Source organism: Centropristis striata, chromosome 2, assembly GCF_030273125.1.
Source record: "Centropristis striata isolate RG_2023a ecotype Rhode Island chromosome 2, C.striata_1.0, whole genome shotgun sequence".
In the NCBI taxonomy this organism is placed as follows: Eukaryota; Metazoa; Chordata; class Actinopteri; order Perciformes; family Serranidae; genus Centropristis; species Centropristis striata.
In genome coordinates, this window is record NC_081518.1 from 30838574 (window position 1) to 30860594 (window position 22021).

Here is a 22021-nt window from a genome sequence, read left to right on the forward strand (position 1 = left end):
GATGCATATGCATGTGTGTCTATGTATATGTGTTTGCTTGTTTGTGTGTGTGTGTGTGTGTGTGTGTGTGTGTGCGTGCGTGTGTGTGTGTGTGTGTGTGTGAGTGCAGCTTACACATATGCACAGGACATTGGCCAGTGCCACCACGTTGCCAAGTATAGTGAGATAGTAGTGACTGAAAACCAGCTGGAGTCTCTGCAGGACTGGAGAGTTGTACTGGGGCAGGGGAGGGTGCTGGGAGGAACACACCCACAGTTAGTGACATACAAGAGATGTTTTGAAACACAATGTTGAATAAATATGTGAAGCAGCTACCTCCTTAATGCGATCTTTATCCAGTTCATCAAATATCTTCCTGAACTGGTCTCGATCCATGGTGCCCGCATCGGCAAACTGCAGCGCCTCCTATAGTCCACGTGGTTGAAAGAAAAAAAGGTGAAGAACGGGAGGGTGCCTCTGCTCATCTGAATGTGTTCTAACCCACTCATACACTCACATATGATATAATAAATATCTATTTAGTCCAGTATTCACTTTTCTTCCCTTTTGTCTCTACCAACTCCTGATAAAATCTCTTTAGCAGCTAAATAATCCACTACACCAAACCAGGCACCATGAATCTGCAGGCCATACATCAAAACAATAAACTGAATAATGCTAAAATACAACTCAGAGCTGAGGGGAGCTGCAGAGGAGGAGTTTGTCACTATGAGCGTTCCCTGTCATGTTAGCTACATGTTGTGGATTCAAATAAAATTTAATTCAAACAACTTTATTTATCCCATTTAATACCACAGCGTTTTTTACTCAGAAGCAAAATTACTTTTCAGAGAAATATGCAGAAAAATGGTACAGGATACTCATATAGCCATGTATTATTCGTATTATCTTGCATTTAGAATAAAAGTAATCATAATTTGCATTGTTGCATTGGCATTGTGTGTGTGTGTGTGTGTGTGTGTGTGTGTGTGTGTTTGTGTGTGTGTGTGTGTGTCAGCTCTGACCGTTGTGATGGCCTCTCTGTAGTAGTTCTTCATCTGGACTCTGGACATCACCTTCAGCACCAACTCAACACGTACACACTCCCTGACAGAGAAAACAAAAAAAGTCTCTCCATGGCTTCTGTTCATTCTATATTTGTGGAGGAACATTCTCACCACTACAACAGCCTGTTTGCTGTGGACTGTGCTGACACTCTCGCTCTGTTAGAAAAGTAACACCACTACTTTCTGAAGTGAAATTAAAATGTGTGTATGTTTCTTACTCAGCAGCCTCCTGGGCTCCCTGGCAGCTGAGGACTTGGAAAGCAGCTCGGATCCCCAGTCGTCTCCTGATGATGGACGTTTGGACCGACAACTAGACCAAAACATGAACAGAAAGATTCTCTCACTGTACACTCTGTACACAGCATTTTACATGCATACATACACATGCAATGCACACTGTAGCCCATTGTTTTGACGTTTAAAGGATGTGGGTTGTAGAATGGTAAGGCATTTTATTCCATTATTTATTTATTTTATTTCTGGTGCTTTTTTATTGGTACTGTACTGATAATGATGACTTTGAATCTGTAATATTTGAGGACGTAGTTTGTCAGAATGTAATAATCCTGTTAGACGCCTTTTATAATCCAGCAGATGGCAGTCTGCTCCACATACAGCCTCAGATGAACAGGTGGCCCAGGGAGTCTTAAAGGGCCAAACTGTTGTGTTTACAAGTATACACAAGTGCATGTCATTCACTTGCTTCACATTTTTCATAAGCATGTTTTTCTTACCCTTCAGGGCAGCCATTGGCTTCCTTTTGAAACTTGTTGTTGTTATATAATTCAAATTGAACATCAAGTCAGAATTGATTTGTTGGTTTTTACATGATGGCCTGGTGATGCCTAACAAGAATGAGGCTTTTAACAAAATTTGACACAGACTTGATTATCATTGTGATGAATTGCACAATTCAAGTTTTGAGAGACTGCTAAAGGATTGTTTTATGTATATACATATATATATATATATATATATATATATATATATAAAGAGGGAGAGAGAGAGAGAGAGAGAGAGAGAAAGACATATATAGATATATCTATATCTATATAGATATAGATATAGATGTTTTTTGTATTCACCGATCAGTTCATTCCAAATAAAAACAAGTGTAACAGAGCCTAAAAGATGACTTGAAAGAAACATTTGTTTTGTCCGTAAAGATTTGCCAAATGTACACAGCAATGTCTCTTTTAAGAAAACTTATTTCTGAGCCATGCTGGATTGGGATATTTTTAAAATTCCACAGACATTATTGTAATAACACACAGTTCAACACTTTAAATCGTGGCCAAGTATAGCGTTAACTGGGTGTAATGGTAAGTTTAGTCATCATAACATAGCATGTTTGATAGGTATGTTTCTTATTTGCAAAACAAAATGCATTAGTTTGTGAATGATGTTTTGTATTCACAAACCACACTGAGTTTGTTAGTGAATCGTTGGGCGTCAGTAAAACATGTTTTGTGTGTTTGTGGAGTTTTGGCAGTAATATAACTCCATACTTTTTGTTATACCATCTACCGCCTGTGAGTCATGCATTTGAGTCCACCAGTTTTGTGTCAAAGTCGTTACAGAGACATCCACCAGGCTTAGCTCAGCCTTGGAGTCTTGTAATAGAAATACATTACAAACTGGAGGAAGTTTTCAGGTTATTCTATTCTATATATATCTTTTTTTTTTAACTTTTTGACAGGGACAGTGATTTTGTACTGCACTGAAGCAACACCTTTAAAGGAACAAATGTGGCAATGCTAGTTCTCAGTAAATGATAGCAGCCGCTTAGCTGAAGCACAAAACCATTACTCAATGTTGGGCGTATGCTGTAGCATTTTAAAAGACTGTCAGGTGACTACCTTTCTCTGCCAAGACTTGGTTTTTCTCACTGACACACCCGAATAATGGAGTTACAGCAGTCATGTTTGGTTTAGACTGTGCTTGTATTAAGTAGGAACTTGCAAAGAAATGCTCCTCAGCAGCATGATGTCATAATGTATGTGTGACTCACCAGTAAATATCCCCTGAACTGGTTATAGATGATGGCTGTCAGTAAGTTCATCAGGCAGTAGGTTCCTGCCAGGAAGAGAAAAACAAATTCCCTGAAACACTTCACTCAACACATTGACTTTGCTTTAACAGTAAAACATTAATAACCACTGCTTACCAATCACACTGAACATGACAAAGAAAATGGAGTAGCCTCTGTTGAGGGAGTAGGCAGGGATCATCACTGTGACAAGACAGGTGACATGTTAAAATCACAGGCACAATTAACAACAATAAGGGGACACAACATGGAAAGTGTATTATGTGACTAATTGTGTACCATCTGGGTTGTTGGCTGTGGTGAGCAGCACCAGCAGAGATGTGAGAGAGTTAGGCAGGTTTCTGAAATGTAACAGCCACTCTCCATTCTTCTTTGGATCCTGAACACAAACAGAGAGGGAGGATGGGCTTACATTTAATATTGTTATTTCGACACAGGCATTAATGTAGTATGAGATATTTTAAAATATATATATCAAACATTTGCTTCCAGCCTCTCAAAAACAAAGAAAAAAAAAAGACATGAATTTACCATCAGAGAACTCTTGACAGGCATTTATTTTAGTTTTGATAATTTGTAGAAAAAATGTGTGTTGGCTAGCCTCTTAATTAATTGACATTAATATAAAAATTGACTTCTTAAGTTAGATATCTCACATAAAGTCACCTCTGGGCTAGCTGTTGCCTCTGTGGTTCAAAATTCAAATTCAAATGCATCTACTGCAGCACTCATATTACAATTCAAACCAGTAATAATTTAATATTAACATAATTCAAGTCATTAAAAGCAGAAATACAATAAATCATCTTGTGCTCTTTTTGATGCACCATCCCTGTCTAGACACACAAAGTGAACCACATGACATGAACATGAAGGCTGAGTGAGGATGAGTTTCAGGGAAGGATGTTGGTGGGATTTTAATGGGGGTTTTCTTACTTACAAGTTCATGGAAAAATTGTTGGCTTCACATACTCACTTCTTCCTGAAGAGTCTCTATCAAGCTTTGCTTCTGATTACACATTATTGGTGTTCTACCAATCCAACCTATCCTGATTCACTTTGTGACATTTGTCATTTTTAAATGTATGTCTCTATTTTTGGAACTGTACTTCCAATGATAGAATGATAGATGGCTTTTTTCTGACAGTGACCTTTAGCTGATGAGCTGTCATTATAGTCTGTGACATGTCCACCTACACAAACAAACAAACACAAAAACACACACACACACACACACACACACACACACACACACACACTACACTACACCACAGTAAAAGATACCATCATAGTAGTTTGCATTTAACAGGGCGTGACCACAAACACCTGAACTCACCTCACTTTTAGCAAACAGCAGCATGCCGATCATTGTGAAGAGGCAGAGGTGGAGCGCCAGCAGCAGGATGACACTGCAGACAAGAGAACAACACACACACAAACTCAGTGTGTGTTGGAAAACCCAAGGGGGTCAGGGAAGAATCTAAATCTGCCTTTATTGTTTTGAAGAAGCACTCCATTAAAGACAGGTGATGTTTTATAGTTATAAACAGTCTCTTGAATAATTTAAAACATTCAGTTTGAATCATTTAACTTCTTAAAAATCATAATTCTTAAGTTTGGTATGGTGGATGAATCTTAATACTGCAATACCCATGAGCCTCAGCAAATGTTGCTATAGAGAAGCAACCAGTCAAGAATGCAACAATTTCAGGATGTTTGTTGCTACAGTTGAGAACAAAACACTGAACCACTAAAATGGTGCAAAACTGACTCAGAATCTGAACGTGAACTGATCAAACTGTGCATGCAGTTAGTGAGTTTAACGCTCTATAATTGGATGATGGTTATTGACATTCTCTTTGCAAGTCATTGTGAGGTTGCTCCTATTTTGTGCTAATGATTCAAGTTTCATGTCCATCTGAGTCTTATAAGTGCTCAAACTCTCAGTCCTCTAAAAATGAATTTGAGCAAAGGTGCCTGAAAAAAATACAACAAATCTATAAATCGAGCTGAACCGACACAATCTTCCTTATTGTTCAAGTTAATGAAAGGATAATATATGAAATATATTTTTGAACTTTGACACACTCCTGGACTGCATCTCATAAAGAGTTGGTGCAGTCAGATAAGTCATCAGTCTGTGGCTACATAATAGAGAAGCAGCTACCTGCTCAATGAAGCGAGAGAAGTCACTAGCGGCTTTTTTATTTGTTGAGTGAGGAAATGAAAGTGAACATAAGTGAGCCAACTGGGTGCAGGTGTTACTTCCGTTTGTACATTAAAAAAAGTGCACTGTACTGTACTAAGCTAACCCCTGTGGAGTAATTAATTAGTAATTTAACAAACTTTTTCAAGCAGAAGTAAGTAATGAGTAACTTACGTAACTTGCCCAACACTGTTACTGACTTTATAGCTCATTTCTACACTTAGCATACACCATTATCCTGTAACTGTCAATTTGGAATACATAAAAAATGTGTTTAAAGATAAAACAGCTTGAATGATGATGCATAAAAAGACCATAAATGCAAAAGTAAAGATCCCCCTAAATCAGGGGTGGGCAGTTCATTTTCCCAAGGGGCCACATGACCAATATCACGAAGGTTGCGGGGGCCGGACCAAAACTCGGAACTAAATTCTGCCTAATTTAATTGTTTTATAAAATACAGTAAATTATCTGGTTTTGAGCTGCTACTGATAAGAATACATGTTATGATAAGACTGTTAATGTGGAGTAAATCAAGTATAGCAGTAAAAAGTAGTAAATACTCCAATCACTATATCACTTTTACATTTTTTTTCAACACAACTGTAAATGACCTTTAGCAAGGTTCCTATCGATGTTTTTGTATTATATAGCTTGTTTTTCATGTTTGTAAATTTTCTAGGTGTTTAACAATGTTGTGATGCTTTTATTTCGAAAAGGCGCCGCCCAGTGTGAAACGGGTGCTTTCATTTTGAAAGGTAGTGACAGGAAGTAACAGGTGGAACGGTAAAAGGAAAAACTAACGGTTAATAATAACGAGTGCGTCGTAATTCATTTAAAGTTGATATAAAGTATGAAAAGGCTTCTATAGTGGCTGGCTGACAGGACACAAGGTTTGTTAAAGTTTATTTTCTTCTCTCATATATATTAGTGGCTATATTTGTTGTCTTAACTATAGTAAAAGTTCTTGTTAGCTCAAGTGCTAATGCTAATGTTTGTTATAGCTCTTACGATGGATTCACAAGGTGACCAAGGAATGTCTTATTTTTATTTTCATGGAGCTACGATTTTAAATAAATCTTCTGAACTATCAGTTAAAGAGTCTTTGCAGGTGTGTATGCATGCAGGCACATATACGTAAACCACCTTCAAAATAAAAGCACTGTATTGATCTTTAATTTCTGGGTAACCTCACGCGGGCCAGACAAGGACAGCCAACAGGCCGGATGTGGCCCGCGGGCCGCCCAATTCCCAGGTCTGCCCTAAATCAATAGGTCTTGTCAGTGAAAAGGAGTCAGATACCTGGCAATCTCTGGCAGAGTCCTCTTGATGCACTTCAGAGTCTTTTTCATCAGAGAAGAGTTCTGCAGGAGGAAGAATGGCCGGAGGAGTCGCCGGACTCTAAGTTTCTGATGAAAAGAGAAAAGACAAGATCACTTTTTTGGATGCAAGGTACCATGTGCCAAAACAAAATAAATTCAAATTCACTGGCCCTTCTCTCCACTGATTAGGCCATGTTTCAAGTTGCACATGCGGCATTCTGACTTTGCAATGTGTTCATAACAAGGTGTTCTTCATGAGTCACCAGCTCAGCTGAGCTCAGGTGATTACATGGCAACAGAACTGTAAATACTTTTTACAAAAATATCTCCTTAACTAAATACACCTCTTTCTCACCACAATGTAAAATATATTTTAAAAAGTGTTCCTGCACTTTCTTGCTGTGTGACTGTTGTTGACAAAGCTGTCGACTCGTTAGTTTTTTAATCATAAGTAATGTAATCTTAATTAATTAATTTTACTTGTAAAGCTGCGAGGATGCTAAATTGCCAAAAATACAAATTCTACGTAATACTGCTGTAAACAAGCAATTGATTTGGTAACACAGTTTAACAGCTGTAAGAAACAGTTATGCAAATTGTCAGTCCGGCTCAAATTATCCTCCATTACTGTTGTCTGATGTGAAATGTAAACTGGGACCATACTGTCTCACTGACTTCTCTTCAGCTACCACTGTGTCTCCAGTAAACTTGGTAAGAAATAAAAGTAAACTGACTTTTAGGTGTCTCCAGTTATTCTTTTTCCACAAGCTAAACAAGTTTTTTATTAATTTCTGGTGGAGCACTGATTATCTTTAATGAAAGTCAATCAGATCTGCTGAGTCCCTCTCAATCTTTAAGAAGAGACTGAAGACCCAGCTCGTTCGTGAACACCTTCACATACAATAGACATGGATGATGGAGAATTCATATAAAATGGGAGGGGAAAAAAAGAAAATGCAATATTTGAACGGTCCTTATCCAGCCATGGCACTGGCTCAGCCTGCTATTCTGAACTGTAACATTGTAGTGTTGTTGTTTGATGGTGGTCAGGCAGTTTAGCTAAATAAAGGGAACACAATGGATAAAAGCACCAAATTTTTTCCACATGAACTCACATATGTTTCAGTTTTTGGTAGGAGCGACTTCATCAAGATAGCGGATCGGAGATGGCAGCCATATAAAGTCTATGAAAACCAATATATCTTCCAAGCCACTAAGAAGGTCAATCTTGGTGTCAAAATATACATTTTCTGGGTCAAGGAATAATTCAAAGCTATTGAGAATATCACAAGATGATTATTTGATCAAATAGATATGTTCATTTTCACCCAGACAAGTAGGCAAATCGCTTCAAGTGCTCCAGCAGGGAATCTGGAGTTCATAGAGAGTGCGGATTAGCTGCCCTGTACACTGCTCAAAAAAAAAATCAAAGGAACGCTTTAATCTCATGTCAGATCTTGATCAAAAAATACTTTTCGGTGAGAATTTTTACTGATCTACATTGTATAACTTCTTGAGGGCTGGATTTAAAATCACACCAAAAATCTAAGTAAAAAATCTACATCACAGGCTGATCCAACTTGCGTGAATTGTACTGACAGTTCAGAAAATGTATATTTTGACACCAAGATTTAACCTTCTAAGTGGCTTGGAAGATATATTGGTTCTCATAGACTTTATATGGCTGCCATCTCCGATCCGCAATCTTGATGGAGTGGCTCCTAACAAAATTGAAACCTATAGTGATAGAGAGCATTTGGAAAAAAATTGGTGCTTTTGTCAGGCGGGTCCCCATTCTTCTTAAATCTGGTCCTAAGCCGCCTGACTATACACTCCTCTACGCACAACATAAAAGAAGCGTGAACAAGGACAGCCTTACCTCATCACACAACATGCTGACAGACAACACCCAGTCGATGACGGAGACTGACAAGACTACTGTGTAGCCAATTAGCCATTTGTTCTTTCTGAATTCCTCCCAGCCAATCAAGTAGCTCTGATGACAAAGGAGATGGAGTGACACAAATATGAAGGTAACAACTACAAAACAACAAAAAGAGCAAAATTATTTGGAAACATGGAATGTGGTACAATCCCCTTCAAAGCCCATGCTTCACCAGACAGCTGCCAATATCCTGCGAGTATGTTTGCACCCAGGCTGTGCTTACCTTAACAGCAAGATCGAGAGTGAAGATGAGGAGGCAGACGATCTCGATGCTTTCGGTGAAGCCGCAGGGAGGCTCCCAGGGTTTAGATCGATACCGGGGGTCAGAGGAGAGTGACAGGGAGGAGGGGCGCTCCACAAATGCCAGCAACAACACCACTGCAATGGTTAGGCCAAAGCCCCTGGTGCGGGGAAAGATGAGTGAGTGGATGACAGATGGATGCAGGCATGGTAGAATTGTGGCTTAGAAAAATCTGTAGATAATTAATCAAACTCTCTGTGTCAATGAGGCTTACCAGATGATTAAAGTTATATTTTGCTCAATCTAGAATTACCGCCTTGTTGTTTTATGTTTCTACCAACCAGGCGGCAACCTCCAAGGTCTGAGCAGTCAGGCAAACCAGCAGGTGTCCTAAGCCTGCATCCTACTAAAAATTGCAACAGGGGGCACTGACGGCGGTTGCAGAAGTATTTGGGTCCTATCTATTTCAACATGACAACACTATGGTCTCAATTGCTAGTAAAAAATCTTCTTCAAACAATATGATGTTAATTGTGCAAATAATGGTCCAATTAAGAAGAAAATAGAAGATAAAGAATTGTATTATTTGGGGCATGACTACCTTTGATTGACAGGTGGCTAACAAGGCGAGCCATCATCAGGAGAGAAGAAAAGTAATGCCACCGCACTGTGTCAATAAAGTAAAAAAATAAAATAAAAATGGAAGTTTAACGTTTTCGTCTCATAGCTTTGACCCTTTCACACTGCATTTTCATTTAATGTTTATTTGAACTGTTCATTTAAAAATGTCTTGTTCAGCGTTTGGTTGTACTAATAGAAACTTCAAGGAGTCATTTTTCAGGTAAGTAACGTACATTTTGTTTTTGTTTTTTGCTAGCCAAAATGAACATCCCAGTTAATGCTAACATGAATTAACATCGACATTGCTCAGTCAGGTTGCTGGTGTAGAGAGGCGAGTAGTCAGTGTCCTTGGTCGTCAGTCAGATCCACCTCTCGCTTCTCCACAGTCCAAATATGGTCTGCTCCCAGTTTCCAAAACTAAGATGGCGACATACATAAAGAAAGATGGCAACGAGTGTAACGCTGAACTCGATGCTTAAACGGGCAGTCCTCAAACCAACGGGTGACGTCACTGTCACTACGTCCATTATTTATGTACAGTCTATGCTACCAACCAGTCAAGTTGCAGTTTACATCCATGTCTGTCCAGACATGCTACTGTATGTAGCCATGACAGTAGACAATGTATCAAATATTGATGTTGTGCCAAAAAAGCTACTTAATATTCACCACAGGTTCACAGACAGCACCCAACATCACTGTCAACAATTCAGCATCTGACAAAATGTCTCCTCATCTCCGTTTTGGCAATAAATAATGGCTAAATAATGTTATAGTGGCACAGTGTAGTTGACCTTTGACCTTTTGGATGTAAAATGTTGTAACTTCATAATTTTTTCTTATTAGACATGTAGGAATTCTTGAGTTACGGCCAAATGTTTTCTTTTCCTTAGACCTCCCTAATCTACTCAGTTCATCCTTGAGTCAAACTAGAGGTTTGTGCAAAGTTTGAAAAACTCCCCCCAGGTGTTCCCATGGTAAAGAATTCACGGACAGAGGGAAAACAGGAAAACATAATGCCAAGTCTGTCTGTAAGTTTACTTAGTGTCTGTGTGGCTATTAATCTAACAGGCAGGATGGATAATAGCACAGCAACTTCTCTCATATAAATCATACTACATTATAAATACTAATGTAACCACGTATGAACTTCCTGCTGTCAACTATCCAATTACATTAGACACATACCTGATGAACTCAGATGCACTGTATTCTATTCCATTCATTTAGTCGCAAAAATATAAAAACTGGAAAACTTTTGACCTGCTGTAGACTGAATCATTCATTTATTATTCAGTGTGTTCACAAGGTTATGCTATTGATATATCTATGTTTGTTACTGACCTACTGATGTATTGATGTATGTGGTTATTTGGTTATTTGGGTTTACCACCTACTGTCATAGACAACATATGTAAATTAGGCTTTTGGCTTCATTCAGGTGTGTTTACATTCTGCTCATTAACATGTGCTGTCTTTCCCAAATAAACAATATGTTGACTTAGCAAACAGAGAAAATGCAAAAAAATTGCAGTGTTAAATAATTGTTTATTTTAGGTCAGTAGTTTTTTAAACTAATTAAATATTTGAATTTTATCAGATGCAAAGAATAAAAAATTATGCCAGGGATTATATATCAACCGAGGCCTCACTAAATATTATACTAAATAATTAATACTGCTCTCTAAATATTGATATACAACATAAAATATGAAATTTTATACTACTATATAAGCAAACATGTCATTCCAGTTATGCTACTATAATGGCATCACAATTAGTTCCTGACCTGAGATTGACCTTGATAAAATGATTTTACTTACTATTACAGAGAGAAAATTTGTGTCATGCTGAGAATCTTTTGGCCAGGTAGGACTTCAACTAAAATACAGGCCCTGCTCAGAGTTCTTGTTTAAAACAATAAAAAATGAGCCAATTTCACAGGTGTTTCTAATAACATTAAAAATGTCTCTAAATTAGGGCCTAAATCTAAATCCTGATAAAGGCCATGTTATATCTCGATAATGATGTATTTCACAATAAAGCATGATTTCTGGTAATTGTAAATAAATAATCTATTGTCTGTTTTAAACTGCTGGTATTTTACAGCTAATAAAACACAAATTATAACAATGAACTAGATCGTATAAATAAAGTGCTTTCCACCAGTCCTTCCATGGGACAGTGTCAGACCTAATAAAGTTCTTGAGTTTAAATCTGCTGCATCAGTTTAAAGTTTAAGAGCTGTAGAATGTGCTGCTGTCAGGTTAGAAATAAACAGTAGGCGTTAGAAGTGCATTAAGTGGTAAAATAAATAGACTGACTTTCTGCTCCCTTTTATGAGAAATCACATAAAGCTTTAAGAAAAAGGCCTAGGTTACCATGATGATGATAACCATTAACCCATGGGTCTGTTGTGGTACAGCGCTCTGACTTGAGCGGGTGAGAAGGTGTGAACTTACCATTGCCATATCCTGGAGTAGTACCATCGATACAGGCGGAGTGAGCGGGCATCCACACGGTGGTTGATGGACCGGTACTGTAAGCAACCAAACAAAGGGAAGAAGCCTGATTTAGGAAAAAAAAAAGTTCCAATATGGTTTTCCTAATGTTTAGCCTAGGGTGTGACTCCTGCATGCTTTCTTAGTTTGAAATGACAGGGCTGAAATTTCACATAAAATTCAAAATGCAGGGTTTTGATCAAAGTTCATCAACACTTTAAGGTATATCTTTACCTTCTATAATCTTTGGTGGACATTCTTATCCCCTTGCAGTATTATGAATTCAGAGAATTACAAGCAGGGAGGATATCAGAACGAGTCTCTGAGGTCTAACCTTACCCACAATATGACACTTTGTCGATAATGTTCATTTACCTTTTCTTATTATTTACCAAAGGAGAAATAAGTCATGAAAGTTGTTCCTACCTGTATGGCGTCCTCGATGAATACAACAGCTTGTTGGATATAGAGGTCCTCATCACCTGTGGAGAGTGGGAAAAGTTTTTGAAGGAGACCCATCTGAACAGTTCCTTTGTCTCACAGGTAGAATAAAGCAGGACCTTTACTTGTATCAGAAGTGCTCTGAGCACTGTGGTCTTCCTAAATCTACTCCCTGAACATAGAGCCAACACAAAACTTCTCATATACAGAGCATGTTCTCAGACTGAAGCAGACAGAAACTGTAAGGGATGTTGTTGTCTGTAGAACTGGTTGGATTGGGATTAAGCTGAAGATTTGTTCTTTCTCGAGGCAAAACTGGGAAAAACAGGAAGTGAAATACAGCTGAATGAACTGGTATAGGTGTGGCTTATTTCTTTATTCATGTTTATCCAAACAAAAACAGTGATCGTTCTAGATGAAGTCTATATAGAATATAATAATGATGAAGATATTAGCTAGAGCTACATAAGACAAACAACCTGCAGCTTAGAGTTTGATTTTAGGGACCCAATGCTCACCAGGTCACAGGTGATTAGAGAGGCTGCTTGGTTTATTGTTCGGAGTCCACTAGCTCAGATGGAACCACAACATTGAGACTCTCTCCTGTCCTGCCATATTACTCACACAAATAACACAAATCTCGTTATCTGACAGTGGTTAAGTGTCCTACAAAACCCCTGACAGTCTTACAAAACAGAATAGCTAAAGTACTCCACTAATTATAAAAGATACATAATGAATACATCTTCTGCAGCAGACTCATTGGCCTATTACTAAATCTCAACAAGACTGGTACTTGGATTTAAAAAAAAAACATTTTAAAATGTAAAATTAAATTGAAACTGCACTGCAGTGTTTATAAAAACAAACTATAACTCTTTAAAATATGAATTATCGCAATTTTAACTAATTCATCAGTTTATGACTCCTTTCAAACTGAAATTAAAGGTAATGTGCACATTGTGAAATCTTTTAATTAGGGAGCAAAACCTCAGTCCAGATCTGTACAATTCGAAGCACATTCTCAGTTATAGTCACCTCTGTGTTTAAAAATATTGAGGTTAGCCAGTCAGCTAGCCTAGCTTGCCACTATAACAAAGAAAAGTAGGGTAAGGTGTTAGACGAGTGGGTATTTAGCTCTGCGGAAATTAGTTTGGTCCCTCTTTTCTTATCATCACTTAGTTAGGGCCACGGGGCAATCACAAGAGCACTGGCCCCTACAGCCATTTAAATTAATGTGATTACAGTTACTCCTCCAGATGTATGCTTCACACACACACACACACACAGGTAACTTTATGTGCTTTTAGTTACACACACATGCGTAAGTGCGCACACTCCTCCAGACACATGTTTCACACACACACACACACACACACACACACACACACACACACATCATAGTGTACACACACCAGCAGTAGCCCCTGTGGCCCTTTCAGAATTTCCCCAGAGGAAATTTTCTAGTTTGTAGTTCTCCTCCATGAGTGCAGAAAGAGGAAAAATGGGAGAGTGGTGATGAGAGCGAGCCCAAGGAGGAAGAGGGGTTACAATTAGGAGGACATGGAAAATAAGACAAGGACCAAATGTATTCAATGTTCGAGAAACCTTGGTTAACCACGTTGTAAACCATGGTTTGACACAGAGAGATGCTGGAGTCTAACCCAACCTCATTAGTTAAACTGCTGCTACAGTTATTTGGAGATTATAATAAAAGCTCAGGTGACAAACTTTTAACTGTAAAATCAGTACAGCGTAGCCCACAATATGCTCTACATCAGTGCTTTTTGGCAGCCATTCACTGCATTCCATGTTCAAAACAATGCCTTGCATGCTGTCCTGTGACATATTGCATGTATTCTGATTCGTCTACATAGGATAGAGGGTCAGGAATATCATGAAGGAAGAGCCCTCATATTCTGAGAAGAAAAAATTAGCGCTTTTGAATATGGTTTTATCCAATAATGTGATAATGTGCCTCAGATAAATTAAACATTTTCAGTGACAACAAAGTGTTTAATATAGTCTGGTTTGGAAGTGCATGGATGTTTTGACTGATTTTACAATGTAGAAAGAAGTATTTTCATCAATGTGCAGTATTGGTCTTGTGTGTTTGATTGGTCAATATATTCATGTACCTTACCTTAACAGTAAAAACGAAAACCAGTCAAACCAAGATGATATCAGTAGGAAAGTAAAAATGTTAATGTGTTTGACATTGAGCACAGCAGTGTGTGCTACTGGTTCAAACAGAATCTGATTATATGAACCATGTATGTGCCATATGGTGAGAAAAGTAGAGCCCCATAATGCATATTATTCACTGGTGACACCTTGTCAAACATGATTTTTTTCTGGATTTTCTTTGCCATATATTCATTCATTATCTTTGACCGGTTGCGGGGGGCTGTAGCCGAGACAACTATTCACACTCTCATCCACACCTACGGACAATTTAGAGTAAGCTGCATGTATTTGGACTATGGGAGGGAGCCGGAGGACCTGGAGAGAACCCACGCTGACATGGGGAGAACATGCAAACTCCACACAGAAGAGCCGCAGGCCAGAGTCAAACCAGCGACCCTCTTGCTGTGAGGCAAGAGTGCTAACCCACTGTGTAGCCTTTGGCATATACAGTATGTTGGTGAGAAATAATATCTTTGGGTTTTGGACTGTTCCTGACTCAACATTCATGTAATACGTCCATGCTCAAGGTTTGATTTGATTTGAGTTGGGCTTTAAATAGTTTCTTAATTGGATAATGTGACACAAAAAGGGTGGTGGTGCTAAAAAATGTCTAAGCAGAATTCAGATTAAGTAAGTTGTTGAACATGTGTTGTATTAGAACAGAATATAGATGTATAACCTAGAGTAGCACTGAATAGATCAGAAAAGTCCCATATATCACTCAGCACAAGCTTGTTCCACCGCTGTCAGGTGATTCTGTAGCCTTTCCATCCAGCAGTGACATAGACACAGACATGATGACTCAGTACTGTTTGACACACACACACACACACACACACACACACACACACATGCACATATCTACACACACATATGTGGTGCTGCTGACTCAATGCTTCACAGCAGTATGTGTCATGTTTGTCGTGGGTGCCACTGACAGGGCAACACTTCAAACACCCTGCACACACTGCAGACACACACACAGCCTACACACAGCACTGTGGACCGTGTGAACTGTTTCACTTGTGCAGCAGCAATCGTGAAACTGTCAGAGACATCCTGTCCTGACTGACTTACAACATCATTATAAATGATCCAATTACAAAAATAAAAAATATAAAACAAAAATATAATAAATATGAATCAATATGAATATGATCTATATATATATTGTGTCCAACGATATAGTACAGAGTATGAAATAGCCACATAGATACAGAATTATGGAGGAACTTTAACTATAACTATTTAACTAAAAAGTGAAAGATTAACTTTTAACCTTTTCAGACAGGGGCTAAGTGACATAATCTATCCATTAATCCATTAACTTTGAGTCATTCATTTGCCATAAATAACAATGATGTCTTAATCTCAATCTATCAAGCATTTATACATCACTGCAGATAGATACATTATAGACAATTATTATTGTCTTGTCTTTGCACAAAGTTTATACATTTATGCATACAATAAAATAAAACAAAAAAAGGAAGGAACTTTAATTGTAACTTTTACGCTGGACTTGGACTTGGGACCACCATAAATTTCCTTCCACTCAGGTTACATCACAGTAGGAGAGACTTAGTTCTATGCTATATACATTAATATACACACTGTAACTGCAGCCATTTTTAAATGAAACGTCTAGAAACAGAACACAAAGAATGTTACTGTAAATATAAACTCCTTATTACATCACTTGTATTATTAATTAATAGTTTGTTAAAGTATACACTATGCAGAACTATCAGCCTTCATATGCAGTAATAAACATATGCAGTAGTATCTTATACTATGCTAGCACTTCTGCCCTGCTTCCAGTCTTTGTGTTATGCTAGACTAAAGACATCACAGATTTATCTCTAAACTGGACACAGACATAAAACAGATATTTTCCCCAGACTGTGTCAGATAGAGAAACAAGGGTATTTCCCAAAATGTAAAGTTCCTTCTACAATCAACCAAATAAGTCCAAGAAATTAGGAGCAAGTATTTTAATGTAAAATAACATGTTTCAGGTTTCTTTTTACTGTAGAATCAGCCTACAGATGCCTAACTAAACCTTTCAGCCACAATACCCTGAGTCACATGACACATGACTGCTTTCATTCTATTAGCTTGAAAGAGCAAAACTCGCTTCATCTGCAGTGATTTGATTTTACAATCTTGTGCATAAAAGAAAATGCAACTGAAACTCTATCTTGAATGTCAGCTATATATCAATAGTACATACAGCATATATCTGCTTTTCTATAGAATGTTTTTTTCCCGACCACCTTCTGCTCTTTCACCATACAACCTAATCTGGCAATATGTGTGTACTGTCTTTCAGCTGGCTGAGAAAATTAGCACAAATAGTTTGATACTAATTAATTCTCCTCTGGCATTACAATCACATGTACTGATTGGACTCCTGATAAGCAATGCTCCACAATAAGAAAGCCAAACTTCAGAGATACATTTCACTGTGCCCTTCAAGGGGTTGGACTGTTGTTTTGACAAAACCTTAGAGGCAGATATTAGAAGGCATGAGCTGGGCCCTAGGTCTCTTTGCCACATGTCTTCTCCTCTGTCCTCTGTCACAAAAAATCAATAGGCATATCAAAAATCCCATATCTGTCAGGCTGTAGCAAGGTTCTGTTGTTCAAAAACCATAGAGGAAAATGGACACACTGGTTCAAGCTCACAGATGACCAGTCCTTACAACAGTGTTCTGAAAAACTTCTTGTCACAACACGTGGCACCTTGACGTGGATGGACTGCAGCAGCAGAAGACCACAGCTGTCCACTCCTATCAGCTGAGAACTACTGGGGCACTGAACTGGATATTACAAGATGGAAAAATGTTTTCTTACTTAGAATTAACTGCACCACCAATAAAATGCCACTGACGGGCGTCCTGGTGGCTCACACTGGTAGAGCGCGTGCCATTAAGGCTGAGTCCTTCCTGCGGCAGACCCGGGTTCGGATCCGGCCTGAGGTCCCTTTGCCACATGTCCTCCCCTCTGTCTCCCCCTTTCTATCTATCACTTTCAATAAAGCAAAAATGCCAAAAAAATCATCTTTAAAAAAAATGCCACTTACACATGAATGCATCAGTTATGACAATCCAGTATAAAAACATAACAGATAATAAACACAGACGCTCTCTACAAAAAGGGGAAGAGCCGCCTCTTTTTCTTAAGGAAGCTCAGTTCTCTGGACATCTGTAGTAAGATGCTGCAGATGTTTTATCAGTCTGTGGTGGCAAGTGTGTTGTTTTATGCTGCAGTCTGCTGGGGAGGCAGCATCAGACACAGAGATGCACGGCGGTTGGACAGACTGGTCAAAAAAGCTGGAGTGTTGGAGAGATGCACTGTCAAGATGTTTAAGGCCATCCTGACCCAGATCATCCGCTACACAAAACTTTTATGGACCAAAAAAACAGCAGTGGACGGCTCCTCTCTCTCTGTTGCAGGACGGAGAGATTCAAAAGACCCTTCGCTCCTACAGCCATCAGGCTGTCTCATTCTTCAAGAGATTCTACCAGACTAACTGAATTTCCCCTCGGGGATAAATAAAGTAATTTTTATTTGGATTTGATTTTTTGACTGATAGGACACAGCCATGTACATCACTTACTCATACCCCCAGACACTCAGGGGCCCCAAAAGTTCCAGTGGTTTGTGGCCATTTGATTGTTTGCAGATTTGTTTGTGACTATGCACTAATAATTTACATTAATACTTATCTTATGAAGTGCCCTGAACCAAAACATGTAGTTGAAGGTAACAGGACACAATGCCAGGTGGTGGTGGTGGTGGTGTCACTGTGGGCCCAGGCCCCCGCTAACCCTAACCCTGCTTATAGGGACTACTTTCCTCCATTAAGAGTTTATTCTTTATAGCCGTATATTTAGCTGATAATGCCTACTTACTTTACTTACTTTACTTTACTTTTATTTTTGTATAGTTGTGAATATGTCAAAACGTCACACTGTTAAAATAATCGCCAAAGTCATTTTCTTTCAAAACTGTTTTTTTTTTTTGCTAAATCATCTCCTCATGACGCCGGCCACCTATGGTAAAATCGCCTACATCCTCAGTTGATCAGATCATGTGATTTTACCCCTTTAAGATAATGGCCTATGTCAAATGTGTGACTTAAGCGGATTTACTATGCCTAAGTCAAAATAAAATGTGACTTAGGCAATTTTTTGAACATGCCTTTGTGACTTAAACAAGATATGGTAACACTTTATTTTGAAGGTGTCTACATAAGAGTGACATGTGCGTGTCATAAACATGACATGGGATGTGTCATGAACATTAATGACACTTTGAAGTAACATTAATGCTCATAACACTTGTCATGTCATGTTTCTGACAGGCTTGTGTGCGAGGCCGGCTCTATGCTGGGGCAAGAGGTGGCCGAGCCCCCTTAAATAAATGTCTTGCTCCCTCAAGTCAAAATTTGACAATTTGAGAAAGCACATTTTAATATACTCACAAAATTAATATACATTGCAATTTGACAAAATTATCTGCAGTTGCGGCAGTATCTAGAACCGGCCCTGCTTGTGTGACTCTTATGTAGACACCTTCAAAATAAAGTGTTACCATATCTTGCTTAAGTCACAAAGGCATGTTCAAGAAATTTCCTGAGTCATTTATTTCTCTTAAGTTACATAATTGACACACAGTGTTATTACTATGCCAATAGCCATCCTTTGTTACATCCTTTTTGAGTGAAATGATCAATAAATGTCATATGTTACACTTTTGGTGAAGTTTTTTGTGTTTCCTGCGATTACTTTAACTGGGTGACGATATGGAAGTTTGTTTGTAAGGGAGGACTTCTGTTGTATTTTAAGTAACACCACCGACCTCAGAGCGTCATGATCCGACTCCACTCACCTGATCTCGCCTCGACACTGCACGACTCCCTAGCGACACTGTAGGACATCGGCCTGCCGCCCGGGGCCCCAGCGTGTCCTGAGCCCGACGAGGAACCATAGTCGTCGTTCACACTCCCAGTGGTCAGCAAACCGTCTGTTTCCATCCAGGAAATCTACCAGTTCTTCTGTGGCCGCTCCTCCGCTGTGAAAGTGAAAGTAACTGACAGAAGACGGAGTAAAATGAGAGTGAAGTGAGTTTAGCCTGTCCGTTCAGTCAGGGACAATTCAAAGTTACATAGTTTTAGAGAGCACAACAAGCAGAGCAGAGAGCAGGGGAATGTGCTTTTAGGAAGTTGCTCCTAAGCTCTGCTCCACCCTCCCCTCCTGTCCTCCAGTATCACTTTACACACACTTTAAAAACACAAACTCCACCTACAGTACAGCGCACGTGCTGCAGTCTACTGGAGCGGGAAGAAATGAGGGAGATATGGGAGCAAGACTACTTTGACTACTTTCATTTGAATTTAGAGCCTCAAAGCTTAAACCTCTGTCCAGGAGTCCAGGAGATTTGGGTTCAAATTTGTCAACTTCCTATGCATTCGTTTCTGTCTCTGTTTCTTCTATCTTTCAGTCTGTCCTTACATCACATGCATGGCTCAATTTTCTCCACACAAACTTGGCTATCAGTCAGATTTTTCATTTTATTTTAATTAACAAAGTATAAAGCTGCCAGGAACCCAAAATACAAACAAAAGACATAGGTGTCTATGGAAGAGGACCATTTTTTAAACCATTTATACACACAAAAACAGCTGGAAAAAAATATATAAGACCGTCTCTTTGCATGTAAATTAAAAATAGTAATAGTTTTCATTGTAGAAATTTACAATTTAAAAATGGTGTAGAAACATAACTGGCACACTGTGAAAGCTCCCATGATTGCACTTTTAACTAGCTTTCTCAGCTTGTCTACATATGATATATAAATAGTTATTACTGTTAATAAAACATGTGTAATTTAAATAAATAGATGGACTCCAGAGGGTTAAAATACATTGAATTTTGGATTCTTTATCATCTTTTTGACCCTAAATAAAATCATTTTGACTTACCATTAAGCTCATAATATTGATTAGTTGTTGTTTAGAGGATTTTAACAATTGGCACTAAAAAATATTTTTGACCTAGCATTGATCATTTGGATTTATGAAGAGGATTTTGCTTCCACAGCTAAGAGCCTAACATGTCTCTTCAAAACTGCTTCAAATGCATCACTGACAAGCCTTTGTAAATCCATGTAAGCATGTAATTAATCAAACATCATCCACTTAATATCAGTGAGGCTGTAAGGGACCACAGTTGATTCAGTTCACTTAATAATGGAGTCCTATGAGAGCCTGCTGTGGGAAATAAAAGACACATAAAATATACAAAAACAAGAGTGCTAAGAAGGATGGGAGATGTTAATTAGGCCATTGGCTCACATGTCACATTGTGTTCTGTCAGCTGACAACTAATTACACCAAGACATCCATTCCTTCTACACTAGTGCTGTCACTTTCTCACACACATCTTCCACCCAGAAATATACATTTAGTCATTCTACTTCCAACATATAGAAACACCAGGTTAAAACTAATTTAATGTCTTTTGGAATCACTCTATTTCCAGCGAACCCTCTAGCCTTACCAACCCTTCCCATACAGTGTCTCACCAACACATAACACAACGTTACACAGCAAATAAATCCAATCTAATGACCTCAGTGTCCCAGACATCTTCTAATCTGTCATAGTTGTATTATGTTGTAATTGACCATCACTAACCCTTATTGAAGAGTCTCCCAGGAATAAAACCTGCAGAGATCCTAACCAGTGGATGAGTGACAAGTCATGTGAGGGTTTCCAACACAGAACCAGCTTCTTTGAATTTGTGTTTCCTTTGTTATTTAACTTAACCCTAAAATGCATGTATGTTAGAATCAGCTTTGGCACAATGAATGTCCATTATTTAGAGATAGCCGATATTTATTCTCCCAATCTATTTCCCTGTCTAAATAACAAAGATTTGTTTGTCATATCAACAAAACCATTTTGTCAGGGACCTGCTCTAACAACTTTGAACCTCCATGGGACCTTGAACAATAGGTTTTGGTCTATCTTAATACCACATTCACATTTATAAACTGATAGGGATTTCTTCAGGGTCAATATGGCCATGGGGAATTATTGTACTTCAGTGTCAGTGAATATAGTGTATACTTCTTTTGGAAAAACTTCTTACTTGTGACAATTTATTTTTGAAACAATACTTGTAGTTGTAGCAGAAATGCATTATATGTGATGAAAATAATGGTTGAAATAGCACCTCCGTAGATGTATGACTTTACTGTTCTTGGGAGCTCAATAGTGAATCAATAGTTGTTTCAGTCTGGTTCAAAGTGGTGGACTGAATGAAATATCTCAATAATTGAATGGATTAGATTATAAATAAGTATATTTTTATGTCTCCCTCAAGATGAACTGTAACAATTATTTCGATTTGATTTTCTAGTAATTTTTTTTGTCCAAAATATGTCAAATACT

At 38.3% G+C, this 22021-nt stretch overlaps 1 protein-coding gene across 1 annotated transcript in view; it reads right to left on the reverse strand.

Annotated features, from left to right (window-relative positions):
* tpcn2 (two pore segment channel 2) overlaps nucleotides 1–19800 on the reverse strand; it is a 28399-nt gene extending 8599 nt beyond the window's left edge. The window contains exons 1-14 of the mRNA XM_059324054.1: nucleotides 19456–19800; nucleotides 12359–12414; nucleotides 11894–11970; nucleotides 8793–8970; nucleotides 8504–8620; nucleotides 6605–6711; nucleotides 4433–4505; nucleotides 3376–3475; nucleotides 3214–3279; nucleotides 3058–3122; nucleotides 1265–1356; nucleotides 1005–1086; nucleotides 316–405; nucleotides 115–234 (exon numbers count right to left, since the gene is read on the reverse strand). Of these exons, the coding sequence (XP_059180037.1) occupies nucleotides 115–234; nucleotides 316–405; nucleotides 1005–1086; nucleotides 1265–1356; nucleotides 3058–3122; nucleotides 3214–3279; nucleotides 3376–3475; nucleotides 4433–4505; nucleotides 6605–6711; nucleotides 8504–8620; nucleotides 8793–8970; nucleotides 11894–11970; nucleotides 12359–12414; nucleotides 19456–19600 (1368 nt within the window). The 5' untranslated portion in view covers nucleotides 19601–19800. The remainder of the gene's footprint in view (nucleotides 1–114; nucleotides 235–315; nucleotides 406–1004; nucleotides 1087–1264; nucleotides 1357–3057; nucleotides 3123–3213; nucleotides 3280–3375; nucleotides 3476–4432; nucleotides 4506–6604; nucleotides 6712–8503; nucleotides 8621–8792; nucleotides 8971–11893; nucleotides 11971–12358; nucleotides 12415–19455) is intronic.
* Nucleotides 19801–22021: the final 2221 nt, after the last annotated feature.